The sequence below is a fragment of the Schistocerca cancellata genome, chromosome 4 (genome assembly GCF_023864275.1).
Source record: "Schistocerca cancellata isolate TAMUIC-IGC-003103 chromosome 4, iqSchCanc2.1, whole genome shotgun sequence".
Taxonomy (NCBI): Eukaryota; Metazoa; Arthropoda; class Insecta; order Orthoptera; family Acrididae; genus Schistocerca; species Schistocerca cancellata.
The window spans coordinates 580,435,132-580,449,290 of NC_064629.1; the positions used below are offsets into that span (position 1 = coordinate 580,435,132).

Sequence of the window (14,159 nt, forward strand, 5' to 3'; positions counted from 1 at the left end):
TCCCCCTCTCTTCCCCTCTCCCCCTCTCTTCCCCCCTCTCCCCCTCTCTTCCCCCTCTCTTCCCCCTCTCCCCCTCTCTTCCCCCTCTCCCCCTTTCTCCCCCTTTCTCCCCCTCCCCCTTTCTCCCCCTCCCCCCTTTCTCCCCCTCCCCCTTTCTCCCCCTCCCCCTTTCTCCCCCTCCCCCTTTCTCCCCCTCCCCCTTTCTCCCCCCCTCCCCCTTTCTCCCCCCTCCCCTTTCTCCCCCTCCCCCTCCCCCTCTCCACCTCTCCCCCTCCCTCCCTCTCTCGCCCCCTCCCTTCCTCTCTCTCCCCCTCTCTCCCTCCCCCCTCCCCCTCTCTTCCCCCCTCCCCCTCTCTTCCCCCCTCCCCCTCTCTTCTCCCCTCCCCCTCTCTTCCCCCCTCCCCCCTCTCTTCCCCCCTCCCCCTCTCTTCCCCCCTCCCTCCCTCCCTCCCTCCCTCCCTCTCCCTCTCTCTCTCTCCCTCTCCCTCTCCCTCTCCCTCTCCCTCTCCCTCTCCCCTCTCCCTCTCCCTCTCCCTCTCCCTCTCCCTCTCCCTCTCCCTCTCCCTCTCTCTCTCTCTCTCTCTCTCTCTCTCTCTCTCTCTCTCTCTCTCTCTCTCTCACCCCCCCCCCCCCCCACACACACACACACACACACACACACACACACACACACACACACACACACACACACACACACAGAGAGAGAGAGAGAGAGAGAGAGAGAGAGAGAGAGAGAGAGAGAGAGAGAGAGAGAGAATCTTGCTGTAAAACATTCTTAGTAATTATGTACTGGATGTTCTTCTTGTAGCCGAAGGAGTTTCTCGAACTATGGCTTTGTCAGTTCTGTGATGGTCTTGGCTGCCGATTTGTAGGCATGCGTTGTCAGGTGGGGAGTTGTAGGAAGGTAAGAGACTACTTGTGGTGTGCATATGGTTTTTTTTTTTTTTTTTTTTTTTTTAGGCTAGGTGGTAGTTTGAAACTCGCAGCTAAACACTCACCGGTCAGTATGCAGATGGGGGCATCAGACCACATTCAGGGTAAAGACACTTAGACTGTCAGAATTTTGTCAATAAATTATTCAAGTATTTGTAACAGAGTTCCTGAGTTTACTGCCCACCAAGAAAGTTCTCATGTGCAAATTATTCTTGGGACTGAGAGCTGGTTGAAACTCGAAGTCGAAAGCTCTGAGATATTTAGCAAGTTACAGAACATACATCAGAAAGACAGATTAGACGCCATAGGATGGGGAGTGTTCATTGCAATTGACAAAAATATTCTCTCTATTAAGGTCGAAATTAAGTGTGACGATGAAGTTATCTGGTCTCATACAACAGGTATAGGTGAAACAAAGTTAATTGTTGGATGTTTTTACTGGCCACCCGTTTCTGCTAAGGCAGTTCTTGAGTGTCTCAAAGAAAGTCTATGGTCAGTAGCTTGTAAATACCCATGTCATTCAATACTGGTTGGAAGCAACTTCAACCTACCCAGTGTAGACTGGGACGTCTATGGATTCTTTGCTGGGGATACAGACAGACAGTCTTGCGAAGTACTTTTGAACACATTTTCTGAAAACACTCTTGAGAAGCTAGTTGGGCAGCCCGCATGCATTGGTAACATCTTTGACCTTGTAGCTACATACATGGCAGACATTATAGATGGCGTCAGTGTGGAGACAAGGATTAGTGATCATGATGTCATCACAGCGACCGGGATTATGAAAGCTAATATATCGATCAAGAAGGTTAGGTGAGTGTTTCTGCTAGAAAGAGGAGAAGCAGTTGTTAGCATCTCACTTAGACAGTGAGCTGACATCACTTAGTTCCAGTAAGATGGACGTAGAGGAATTATGGGCAAAATTTAAACAGATTGTAAATCATGCTCTAGACAAGTATGTGTCTAGTAAGTGGATTATGGACAGAAAAGACCCACTGTGGTTTAGCAATGAAATTCGGAAAACACTGAGGAAGCAAAGGCTGTTGTACTCAGAAGGACCCGCAAATGACCACATGCAAAGTTTAGTTGAGATTCGTGCATCTGTGAAAAGATTTTTTAAAGCAAAGAACTACTGTGCACAAAGCATACAACAACTACCACCATTGTACTTTAGCAAAAGATCTGACTGAGAATCGGGCAAAATTGTGGTCCTACGTAAAATTGCTAAACGAGTCAATGCTTCCATCCAGTCATTGGTTCACCAGTCTGGTGTGACAATTGAAGATAAAACAAAAGCCAGATTTTTAAATTCCACATTTAAGAAGTTATTCATGTACGAGAATCCTACAGACACACTGTTGTTTGGCCATGAGACTGAGTGATAAGCATCCATGTTGTAGAGAAACAACTGAAAGAATTGAAAAAAATAAGTCACCATGTCTGGACAGAATCTCAGTTTGATTGTACAAAGTCTACTCTATGGCATTGGCCCCTTACCTAGCTTGTATTTACCACAAATCTCTCATCCAGTGTAAAATCCCAATTGCCTGGAAAAAAGTGCAGGTGATTCTTGTGTATAAGAAGGGTAACAGAATGGACCTGCAAAATTACATACCAATGTTGTTAAGATCAGTTTGCTGCAGAATTCTTGAACATATTCTCAGTTCAAATATAATAAATTTCTGTGGGACCAAAAAGTATCTGTCCATGAATCGGCATGGTTTTAGAAAGCACTGCTAGTGTGAAACTCAGTGTGCCCTTTTCTCATATGATGTACTGCAAACTATGGATGAAAGGTAACAGGATGGATTCCATATTTCTAGATTTTCAAAACACTTGACATGTGCCCCACTGCAAACTGTTAACAAAGGTATGAGCATAAGGAAAAGGTTTGCAAATATGTGAGTGGCTCAAAGACGTCTCAAGTAATAGAAACTGGTATATTGTCCGTGACAATGAGTGTTCATCAGAGAAAAGGGTATCATCCCATATTGCCCCAGGAAAGTGTGCGAGGACCGCTGTTATTTTCTGTACACAAATCATCAGAGAAAAGGGTATCATCCCATATTGCCCCAGGAAAGTGTGCGAGGACCGCTGTTATTTTCTGTACACAAATGATCTGGCAGGCAGAGTTAGCAGCAATCTGCAGTTGTTTGCTGATGGTGCTGTGACGTATCAGAAGGTGTCGAAGTTAAGTGACAAAATGTGGAGTGGGTGCAATGAATAGCAGCTAGCTCGAAATGTAGAAAAATTTAAGTTAATGTGGACACATAGGAACATCACAATGTTTAAATATCCAGGCGTAACACTGCAAAGTGATATGAAATGGAATGAGCATGTGAGGATTGTGGTAGGGAAGACAAATGGTCAACTTCAGTTTACTGGGAGAATTTTGGGAAAGTGTGGTTTCTCTGTAAAGGAGACATATAGGATGCTAGCGCAACCAGTTCTTGAGTGCCGCTTGAGTGTGTGTGATCCGCATCAGGTCAGGTTAAAGGAGATCCCACTATTATGAGAAATGCCTTTGTTTTAATGATGTCCATCCCAAATCCTATATCATTTTTGTATACTCTCTTCCCTATTTATCAGTATTACAAACATACTCCTCTCCTTTGAACTTTCTTGATGTACTCTGTTAATCCTATCTGATATCTGCTTTCAGAGGAGAGGAAAATGGAGTGATTCTGCTGGGTACCAGGGTGCGTGTTTCATAGATGAAACAGTGAAGGATCAGTGCATACAAGATTCTGTGGCACAGTGCGATATCCCCTTACTTGCAATCATCTTGCTGTTGAGGCACCTAGCCATTTATGAATGGAAGCGAAAGTAGCTCAAATCAAGTCAGCTCGCTGTTGAGACATCTGACCATGTGTTGAAGGAGGGAGAGTGGCTCAGATTGATGAACAAACTTTGTTCAGTGAAGTCAGTGTGGCATACTTCCCATTCGCCAATGGTGAGAGATGAAGTGATTCTAAGTTGCCTCCTGAAAGAGCACTGTCCTGTGTCACGTATGTGGTACTTGTGCTATATAGATATATGGGCCGTGAACAGTTTACCAGCTGATCTGTGTTCATCTATGGATTTTGTCTTTTGGTATTTACTTTTAAACATTTTAACTACACACTAGTCTTAAAATATTTTAGGAATGGCATTAATGAACTACTTTTTTATAGTGCGCTAATCATATCACGACCATCACATTCACCCGTCGTTGTCGTTGTCCCTTTATCACCTGCCACTCTTAGTCACTGTTAATACCAACTCTTTCTACTTCATCTACAGTGTCTACATCTACATCTACATTTATACTCCGCAAGCCACCCAACGGTGTGTGGCGGAGGGCACTTTACGTGCCACTGTCATTACCTCCCTTTCCTGTTCCAGTCACGTATGGTTCGCGGGAAGAACGACTGTCTGAAGGCCTCTGTGCGCGCTCTAATCTCTCTAATTTTACATTTGTGATCTCCTCGGGAGGTATAAGTAGGGGGAAGCAATATATTCGATACCTCATCCAAAAACGCACCCTCTCGAAACCTGGCGAGCAAGCTACACCGCGATGCAGAGCGCCTCTCTTGCAGAGTCTGCCACTTGAGTTTGTTAAACATCTCCGTAACGCTATCACGGTTACCAAATAACCCTGTGACGAAACGCGCCGCTCTTCTTTGAATCTTCTCTATCTCCTCCGTCAACCCGATATGGTACGGATCCCACACTGATGAGCAATACTCAAGTATAGGTCGAACGAGTGTTTTGTAAGCCACCTCCTTTGTTGATGGACTACATTTTCTAAGGACTCTCCCAATGAATCTCAACCTGGTACCCGCCTTACCAACAATTAATTTTATATGATCATTCCACTTCAAATCGTTCCGCATGCATACTCCCAGATATTTTACAGAAGTAACTGCTAACAGTGTTTGTTCCGCTATCATATAATCATACAATAAAGGATCCTTCTTTCTATGTATTTGCAATACATTACATTTGTCTATGTTAAGGGTCGGTTGCCACTCCCTGCACCAAGTGCCTATCTGCTGCAGTTGAATGTTTAGTGGAAGCTCTGGGGGAGAAGGTAGTTCAGTTATTCTCTCTCAACTATTGGCTGGTGCCAAACCCATGACTATGTCCTTGGTAACCATGACTAAATATATCCTCACGTAGCACTACTCTTTTGCAGGTATCACCAACTACTGCACAACACTGCTATGGATGGATACTTATGTGGTGCTTTCCTATGCCAAACTTTTCATATGCCATCTGGAGGTAGAATTTATAGCTACCAAAAGGTCTAAATCTCTCTCCTCATTGAGTCATTCATTACATCTTGAACTTCACCCTCCTCATTTGTTTCCAGGGTTTAGTGAGCCATCTTACTGGGGGTTGACCTCCACCTTCCATCTGCTTTAATAGGAACCTCTGTCTACATCAATCCTTAAATTCACAAATAACAACTCCATTTCAACTGCTACCACCAATTCCACAGCAAAAAGTCCCTCCCATATATCTTGGCAGCTTGTTGACAACACATTAGCAGTGACAAGCAGTCCGCCTAATGTGCTTAAGATCTCTCCAAGGCCTTTGCCTACTGAAACTACCCTCCCAATCTTGTCCAGAAACAGATCTCGCATGCCTTATCTTCACATGCAAATAGTAATCCTCACACACCTGATGAACCACCATGAAGAGGAACCCTCCTTAAACTCTCTGGTCCAGGACTAGAATAACTGAACTACCTTTTCTCCCAGAGCTTCCACTAAACATTCAAATGTGGAGTACCGTATTTACTCGAATCTAAGCCGCACTCGAATCTTAGCCGCACCTGAAAAATGAGACTCGAAATAAAGGAAAAAAAAAAAAAAATCCCTAATCTAAGCCGCACCTGAAATTTGAGACTCGAAATTCAAGGGGAGAGAAAAGTTTTAGGCCGCACCTCCAAATCGAAACAAAGTTGGTCCATTGTAATATGAGACACAATTTAGGTCGAATGAATGACGATATAGCTACAGTAGTTTGGTTCGAGTTGTAAGCTTCGCAGTTAAGCTTTACCACGTAGCCATTGCTATGAGTCAGGCACTCCGTCCGTATTTATACGGGTACCCTTCCTTTTTCACGTGCTTCGTCTGGTTTGAATCTATTGCTTATTTTGCTTTGATCTGATAAGTGCCGTTTTCTTTGTTATAGGTGTTTGCGTCGCTCTTAAGCTGAAAATGCATTACTGCACTGTGTCATGCATTGTTTGTCGCATTCTGATAGTGCGTGTTTACAGCCTGTCGCGGTTCGCGGCATGGCTTGCTTTTGTGCGCGCTACCGCCGCGTACAATTAAAAAAAAAGAAAGAGAGAGAGAGAGAGAGAGAGAGAGAGGAATCATCTCATTAGCAAAACAATGGCAAGAGACTGCTATTTGTTGTTACTTACACTGCTGCTTTCTTTGATAATGATCAACAAGAATCAAATAATAGACTGCGTATGATAGAACATGTTCTGAACGAGAGTTACGCGAAAATTTTTCTCTGTTTGAAAATCTTTGCGGCCGCTTCTTTATTACATCAAATTCTGCACAGAAATTAGAGTCATCTTAGATTTAAAAATATAGTCACTTGCCGTGCTTCATTTCTGACTGTATCACCATTAGGCATAAGAATAATACGAATATAAACATGACACGATACGTATATTCTTCCGCGTTTGCTGTTGTCTCACTCTAGTTTCGTAGTTTATTAGGCAGACAGGATTTAAATGAGATAGCAGCAAACACGAAAGAATACATGGCAGAATGTTTATATTCGTATTATTCTTATGGTGAAGAGAATACTGTATGTGATTCAAATTTCATCAGGTTCCTATTAGCAACCATCTCTTCTCACAGGTAGGAAAAAATTCAGAACGTAGAGTTGGCCATATTGACAAACATCCCAAACAGTCTTGCCAGTCAGATTTTCGTAGTACACTGAAATTGTGCTACATTTGAAGATGAACAATACGGAATTTGTATTTACTTCGTTGGATAATGTATGAAAATGCAGTAGTCGAAACTCGCGGCGGAGGAAAAAAGCTCGTCTTCCACTTTTTTTTTTTTTTTTTTTTTTTTTTTTTTTTTTTTTTTTTTTTTTTTTTACTGACGCAGAGGTTTTGGCGCCAGTATTTATCTTTGTGCCTACAAAGCATGCCTGCGTAGCGCTACATATATTCGACGGCAGAAGTTAGTTGGGCGGCATGTACCAACATTTTTCATAACTTCCGCTTGCTTTGCACTCGATTCTAAGCCGCAGGCGGTTTTTTGGATTACGAAAACCGGAAAAAAAATGCAGCTTAGATTCGAGTAAATACGGTATTCTTCCAATAAGCCTCCCCTCCCCTGTTTCTAGAGTGGTATTTTGCCACCCATGCATCCGACACAGCATCCTTGTTTCTCTTGTTCAAGTTTGTGTTCTTTATCTGCTGAACTTTGATGGCACACTAAACATAATTGTGAAGTGGAAACATGAAGGAACATCTGAGCATTGGGGAGGGTGATTGCATAAAATCATATGAAATGCATCACCCCACGAGTTCAAATATGCTACTAGCAGTCTAGGTCGCACAATGTCAGTGCACAAGAATGGGATACAATGGCTGAGTGTTCCTCATAAGTCACACATTTCTGTAGCCACTGCTAAGCGATATTTGGAGTGGTGTAACGTGTGATGCCATTGGACAGTGAATGACTGGAAACAAGTGATTCAGAGTGATGAATCAGGTTATACCGTGTGGCAATATGATGAAAGGGTTTGGGTTTGGTGAATGGCTGTAGAATATTATCTGCTATCATGTGTAGTTCCAGCAGTAAAATACAGAGGGGGTGGCATTATGGTAATGGGGTGTTTTTCGTGGTTGGGGTGTGGACCCCTTATCCCACTTAAAAACTAAATGTTGAAGGATATTAACATGATTGCATCAGCATGACAGTGGACATTATCATAAAGCAGCAACTGTGAGGCAATGATTTGTGGACAACAACAGTAATGAAATGGACCGGCCTGCCTAGAGTCACACCGTGACCTCAATTGAACACTTTCGGGATGAATTAGAATGTTGACTTCACTCCACACTCCAGCATCCAACATTAAAGCGTCCTCCCCCAGAGTGTAAACTATCATAAAGGTGAAGGATATCAAAATCAGAGAACCACAGGAATTTTGATATATTGATTTCTACCTAAACTGCTCAAGAAATACTTGTTGGTTATTATTAAAACACAGTTACTTGCAGAGGTCCAGTATGGGCTGTAATTATCGTATGGAAGTGAAACTTGGTGGACAGCCTAATGTGTCGCAGCAGAATTAATTTATACGGGACAAAGATTAGTTCCAGTTTTGGTCACCAGGTGTGAATCTGGAACTGTACGGCGTCTTGTCGACATCTCTGGTGCTCATATTGAACATATTGTGTAAGCGACTGGTAATAATATCAACAACAGTATGCCTTTTCACTTGGTTGATCTTTTCTGCCCATGTCCTGTTCCTGATCCATTACATACGGAAACATTTCTATACATCTTTCTTGCATTCACAGCACCAGATTTGCACCTGGTGGCCAAAATTGGAACTAATTTCTTTCCACCTTAAATAGATTCCGCAGTAATGCGTTAGAATATCTACCAAGTTTCACTGCCACACAAAAATTACAGCCCACAGTGGACCTCCGAGAGTAGTTGCACTTTAATTACATCCACCTGGTATTTTAGGCCACCTGTAAATCTGTGAACATTTGTGGGCTTAAATGCAAAGGCAACAGGACAAACGTACTACAGGCTATTTGATTTTGTTGATTCCTGCCTGGAGGAAGGTGTTCATGAGGTGGGTGTTGAATGCATGTGCTTTATCATCTTGAATGCTTGAAACTAGTTTGGAGGATAGTGTCCTCATAGAGCACAGCCCGCAAATTACCCTTGATTTGTATGGGAGGCCTCCAGCTTCCATTACATAATACACACCCAAAACATTATTGGCCCACCTGAACCCTTGGGAAGGCATGTATTTGTACCTGGCAACCTGGCAGCCTCCTTACTCTTCATGCATCAAACAAATCTGGTGCTCGTTGATGAAGAAAAACCTGCTACTGTTGATCCCAGTTCTGTTCCACATCTTCCCGTGCCCACATTATTTGCATATCAAGCTGCTGGAGAGTTTGTACTGTTCTTTGTAATGGAAGCTCAGAGGCTAGATTGATAGTGTGGGGATGATTGCGTACTGTCTTGCTAGACACATTCTTGCAGTTGCCCCCAAACAAGCAGCAAGCACTTCTTTTGCATTCTCCTCAGCATACTTACAAGCCGTAATTTGTGGGTAGTGGTTGTCAGCTGGTGTTTTTTACGAAGATCAATCATTATTAAAAAAAATCTTCAAAGTTTTGTGCTTTATGATAGTGGTTGACTATTCAAATGATGTGTTAAAGTGTACGCCAATTCAGCAGGCAACTTCACACAATGTAAGCTTGAAATGACTCTTAAAAGATATTTTGACAAACTGTACAGTGTATGCAAGAAGAATTGTTCCATTCACTATCACACACACAGTAAGCTCTAGTGAACAGCAATGAGAATGGAAGTTGGGTTATATCTATGTTTCACAGGTGGATGTCTGTGACAGTGTCCTGTGAGTATTTAGTAGGAAGTAGTTTCTGATACAGAAAACACAGTTTGTAAGTCCTGAGGGTAATCCAAAACTATTTGGACAGTTTGCTTCCCTTTTCCCTGTCATCTTAGTGTAGGCTAGAGCAACTGCATCTGCATGGTGAACCAGCATGATCAGCGTTTGTTCCCTATCACTCATTCCACACACAGTGTGGAAGCATGCAGCTGACAGTTTTCTCATTCGTCATCACGTGGGTGTGCACTCGCTGAATTTGGGGGTAGAGGTGAATGGCCCTGCCATGCGGCTAAGTAGATGACAGGAGTGAACATTTGAACTAAAAAAAAAAAAAAATGCATATGGACGTATGCCCTATTCCAACTGGTTTCTGAGATAGAACACATTTAATGTACATTGTTATGTATTTCCTGTATTTTTCAGTATGTTGACAGGTTTACGCATGTTCCTATGTACATCAGTTAGTGACGATCTCAACATACATTTTAACAAATGCGTATTCTAAGACATTCATGTCTGGTAAACAGTCTACAATCAGGAATTTGACGTATTGGAAAGCATCAACAGTATTCTTTGACAGCAGCAGGAGTACTACTATTGCAGAAGCCGTAAACATACCCCATATCTGCATATTCTTCATTAGCGTAGATCTGTGGCATTTTAGCTAGCACGTACAAGGACAGTTAACTGGTGCTTTTCTTTGATATTCTCTCAGTCCCTCCTGCTACGTCACTCGCAACACACCATGAGCAACTGGGCATTCGATGGGCTAGTTTAATGGCAGAAAGACATCCCGAGCCAAGAGATTGAGAGTAATGAGGGCAGTTGGGCTAGAATAAAATGTCATAGAGGTTGGATGGGTAAGATGTATATGTGCAGGCCACCAGCCCAAAAAGAAAAATAAATTACATGTGTTTTATCTCAGAAACCATTTGGAATAGGGCATATGTCCATACGAAGTCTGTTGCTTGAAATGAGCTTTTGTGCCATATCCCTAAATACTGACCATTCCTCCTGGGACATCCTGTAGAATGTCACTGCATTTTCTTTGGTTATTTCTTGTACAGAATTCTAAACTAGTGTTGGTTCCCTTGGTTTAGAGCAGTTTCTATTTTTCTACTTGATAAGTAACTTACTAATGGTTGGTGTGGCAATGTGCCATGGTGGCTCTATGGGCTAAGTTCCAGACTATGAATATAAATGCTTGGGGTTTGATCCCCGTTGGCCCTATAATTTTGTTCTGTTACTTATCACTTCTTCCACTTCTGACCGTGAGAAAACTGCCATTTTTTCAGAGTATATATAGGTGTATCCCTTCTAAATGGCTTTACTAGTTGATTTAGAGTTGGGATGAAGGCAAGCAAACACCACCATGCTTATTAATCTTTTAGTTGAGCCTAGCTTTACTTGCTTTACAGCATAATAAGTACAACATAGAAATGCTTCCTATCCTGACAGCCTTAGCAGCTACACTACACTACTGACACGACTAAATTCAACTGACTCTGCACTTGCAAGTACTTGTCACTGGTCTCCTAGTAAGGTGGCGTAAGGCCATCACATTGAATGGAGATTATGTTGAAAACTAGGGCTTTGTAGCCAAAAGAATGGGGAATAATAAGCTGTATTGGAATCCTAAATAAAACCAACCTGCTTTCAGGAAAAAATGTGTTGCATTACGTATTGAATGCCCCTCGTACGTAAAATACTTCCATGTAACCAACAATTGTTAATTAAAAAAGTGATGTGCTGCGTGCACATAAAGGTTGATGTAATTTTTGTGCATATAACCTGGTAGGGTGCGCACTGCTTATGACATCTAGTATAATACACATGGTTGTTTTGACTGGTAGTATCTTATACTCTGACTTCTTCTTTCAAGGTGTTTTGAAATGTTGAGATCATATTGTTAACATGTTTGTGCTACATAATATGAGATTTCCGGGATATATACTACACAAAATCAGTGTGTCACACAGTATCATATTCATGAGGAAAATTACATTCCTTTTGTACTTGGAGAGGAAAACAAATAACTTCTGCACCTAGACAAGTAATTTATCGACAGTGTGTCGTGTTGTAATAGAAGATGCCAAATGCTAATGGTTGCATGCTTGTTCCTTAAATTAGTAACTGATGCAGTAAACTGTTTGATTTAAAATTTAAATATCAGCAACAGCTCTCATGTTGCAATCTACTGTGGGGAAAAGAGGGACAGAATTGTAGCACTACATAGAAGTGTTACAAAGATGATTTCCATCTCTTCATCTTAGAGGGACACAGAAAGGAGAGAAGTATTCAGCCATAACCTTTTGAGTGCATACCCAGTGGTGTAAAGGGATTGAAAGATGGTGAAATTAACTTCAAACACAAACTGGATATCGTATCTGCGTAACAATCCCTTCTACACCCAATAGAAAAATTTCCGACTGTGTAAAAATATTCTCTCTCTCTCTCTCTCTCTCTCTCTGTGTGTGTGTGTGTGTGTGTGTGTGTGTGTGTGTGTGTGTGTGTGTGTGTGTAAAAACTAGGTTAAGACAATCGTGCAAATGGTCAGCATGTTGCCGTATATTTCTCTGAGAGGGTGTTAATAATTGCAAAACTGGCTTGTTCCATATTATAGGGAGATGTCACAATTATTGATCAATGCAACATGCAATTTACTAATCTAAAGTTACAAACCTACAATATAAGTCATGTTCTGCTGAAGAAACAAGACAACTCTGAAACTTCCTGGCAGATTAAAATTTTACCCAGCTGAGGTACAAACTAGGGACCTTTGCCTTTCAGGGGCAAGCACTCTGCTGACTGAACTACCCAAGCACTACTCATTACCTGTCCTCACAACTTTACTTCCAGCAGTTCCTCATCTCCTGCCTTCAAAACTTCACAGAAGTTCTCTCGCAAAAATTGCAGGACTAGCACTGCTGGAAGGAAGAATATTGTGGGGACATGGCTTAGCCACAGCCTGAGGGATGTTTCCAGAGTGAGATTTTTGCCCTGCAGCAGTGTGTGTGTGCTGATATGAAACTTGCTGGTAGAGTAAAACAGTGTACCAGACAGAATCTCGTAACTCAGAACCTTTGCCTTTCGTGGGCAAGTGCTCTACCAATTGAGCTACCCAAGCACGACTCACAACCCATCCTCACAGCTTTTACCTCCTTTCTTCCAGGAGTGCTAGTCTTGCAAGTTTCACAACAAAGCTTCTGTGAAGTTTGGGAGGTAGGAGATCAGATACTAGAAGAAGTAAAGTTGTTAGAACGGGTCGAGAGCCATGCTTTTGTAGCTTAGTCAGTAGAGCACTTGCCTCCAAAGGCAAAAGTCCAGAGTTTGGGTCTTGGTCCAGCACATCTTCCAGGAAGTTTTCATGTCAATGCACACTCCATTGCAGAGTGAAAATCTCATTCTGGAGACAAATGCTGTTACTTTAATTATTGTTGTGCTTTCTGTAGCCTTATTTCAAAGACAGTCACAGAGTATTCTTGTTTAGATTAGATGAATTTTTGGATATAGTAAGTGGGTAATTTCACCAACCCCTACAAAATAAATAAATAAATAAATAAATAAAAAGTCATGTAATATTTTGAGTAATGTAATATCTTGTATAGACACCTTTTATTAACCTGACACATTCCACATCATTACAAAGTGTCATATTCATGATCTATGGAACAAGTACTAATTTAATCTAATCTCTAGGCAATTCTTCTATTAATGATATGTTATGTAGAAATTCAAGCTCAATATTATGCCCTAGTTCTACATGTAAGTAGCTACGAAACATTTGTTTACCGCGTGTTCGACAGCTAAGCCTTCACATATTATTCTTGAAATTTTGAAGTGTGTTTATTTCCACAGGCTGGAGCTTGGCCTCTTACGCAGACGACAATTACATCATTCTCAGTACCTAAGGAACTGGAGAAAGCTGTTCAAAAGGTAATTAAATGTGTTCTTTCCAAAAAAAATGCATGTTTAATTTTATTATCTTTATGTGAACCATTGCATTAACCAAATGCTCCTCTGCTGAACAATAATAATGAGAAAAATAAATCATTAGTGCATCTTTTCTTTTACAGTTACACTCTCTCTCTCTCTCTCTCTCTCTCTCTCTCTCTCTCTCTCTCACACACACACACACACACACACACACACACACACACAGAGTGTGAGGCAGGCACAAGTACAAAAGTTATATTTTGAAATGTGTGGAGCTCAGTGAAGTTTCTTCTGTTCCTTGCCTGTAGCAAAGTTTAATATTTTTCAGTCTCTGTTAATACACGTGCTAAATACTCTTTATTCACCCCCTTTTATTTCATCTCCTTTTAATCTTCCGAGTTAGGCATATAATCCAGCAACATTACTTTTTAATCAGGATGATGGTGTTATTTTTATGGTGACAAACTGCCTGTTGTCTTCTGTCTCAGGTTCATCAGTCAACGTTCGTCTGATGATTTTTTTAGCGTTTCACCAGCACGAGTGGCTGGCATTGCCAGTTTCACCCTCCATTGCTGGTAGTGAACCGGAGCCGAGCTCACGGCCACAGACTGTATGTACCTGATGCACTCTCCACTGTTATTTCCAGTGTGGTTCTTATTTTG

The 14,159-nt window shown here is 41.8% G+C and overlaps 1 protein-coding gene across 1 annotated transcript in view; it reads left to right on the forward strand.

Moving 5' to 3' along the window:
* Nucleotides 1-14,159, forward strand: part of LOC126184333 (cullin-2) — a 184,818-nt gene that overhangs the window by 98,400 nt on the left and 72,259 nt on the right. Inside the window, exon 10 of the mRNA XM_049926709.1 lies at nt 13,420-13,497. Within this exon, the coding sequence (XP_049782666.1) occupies nt 13,420-13,497 (78 nt within the window). The remainder of the gene's footprint in view (nt 1-13,419; nt 13,498-14,159) is intronic.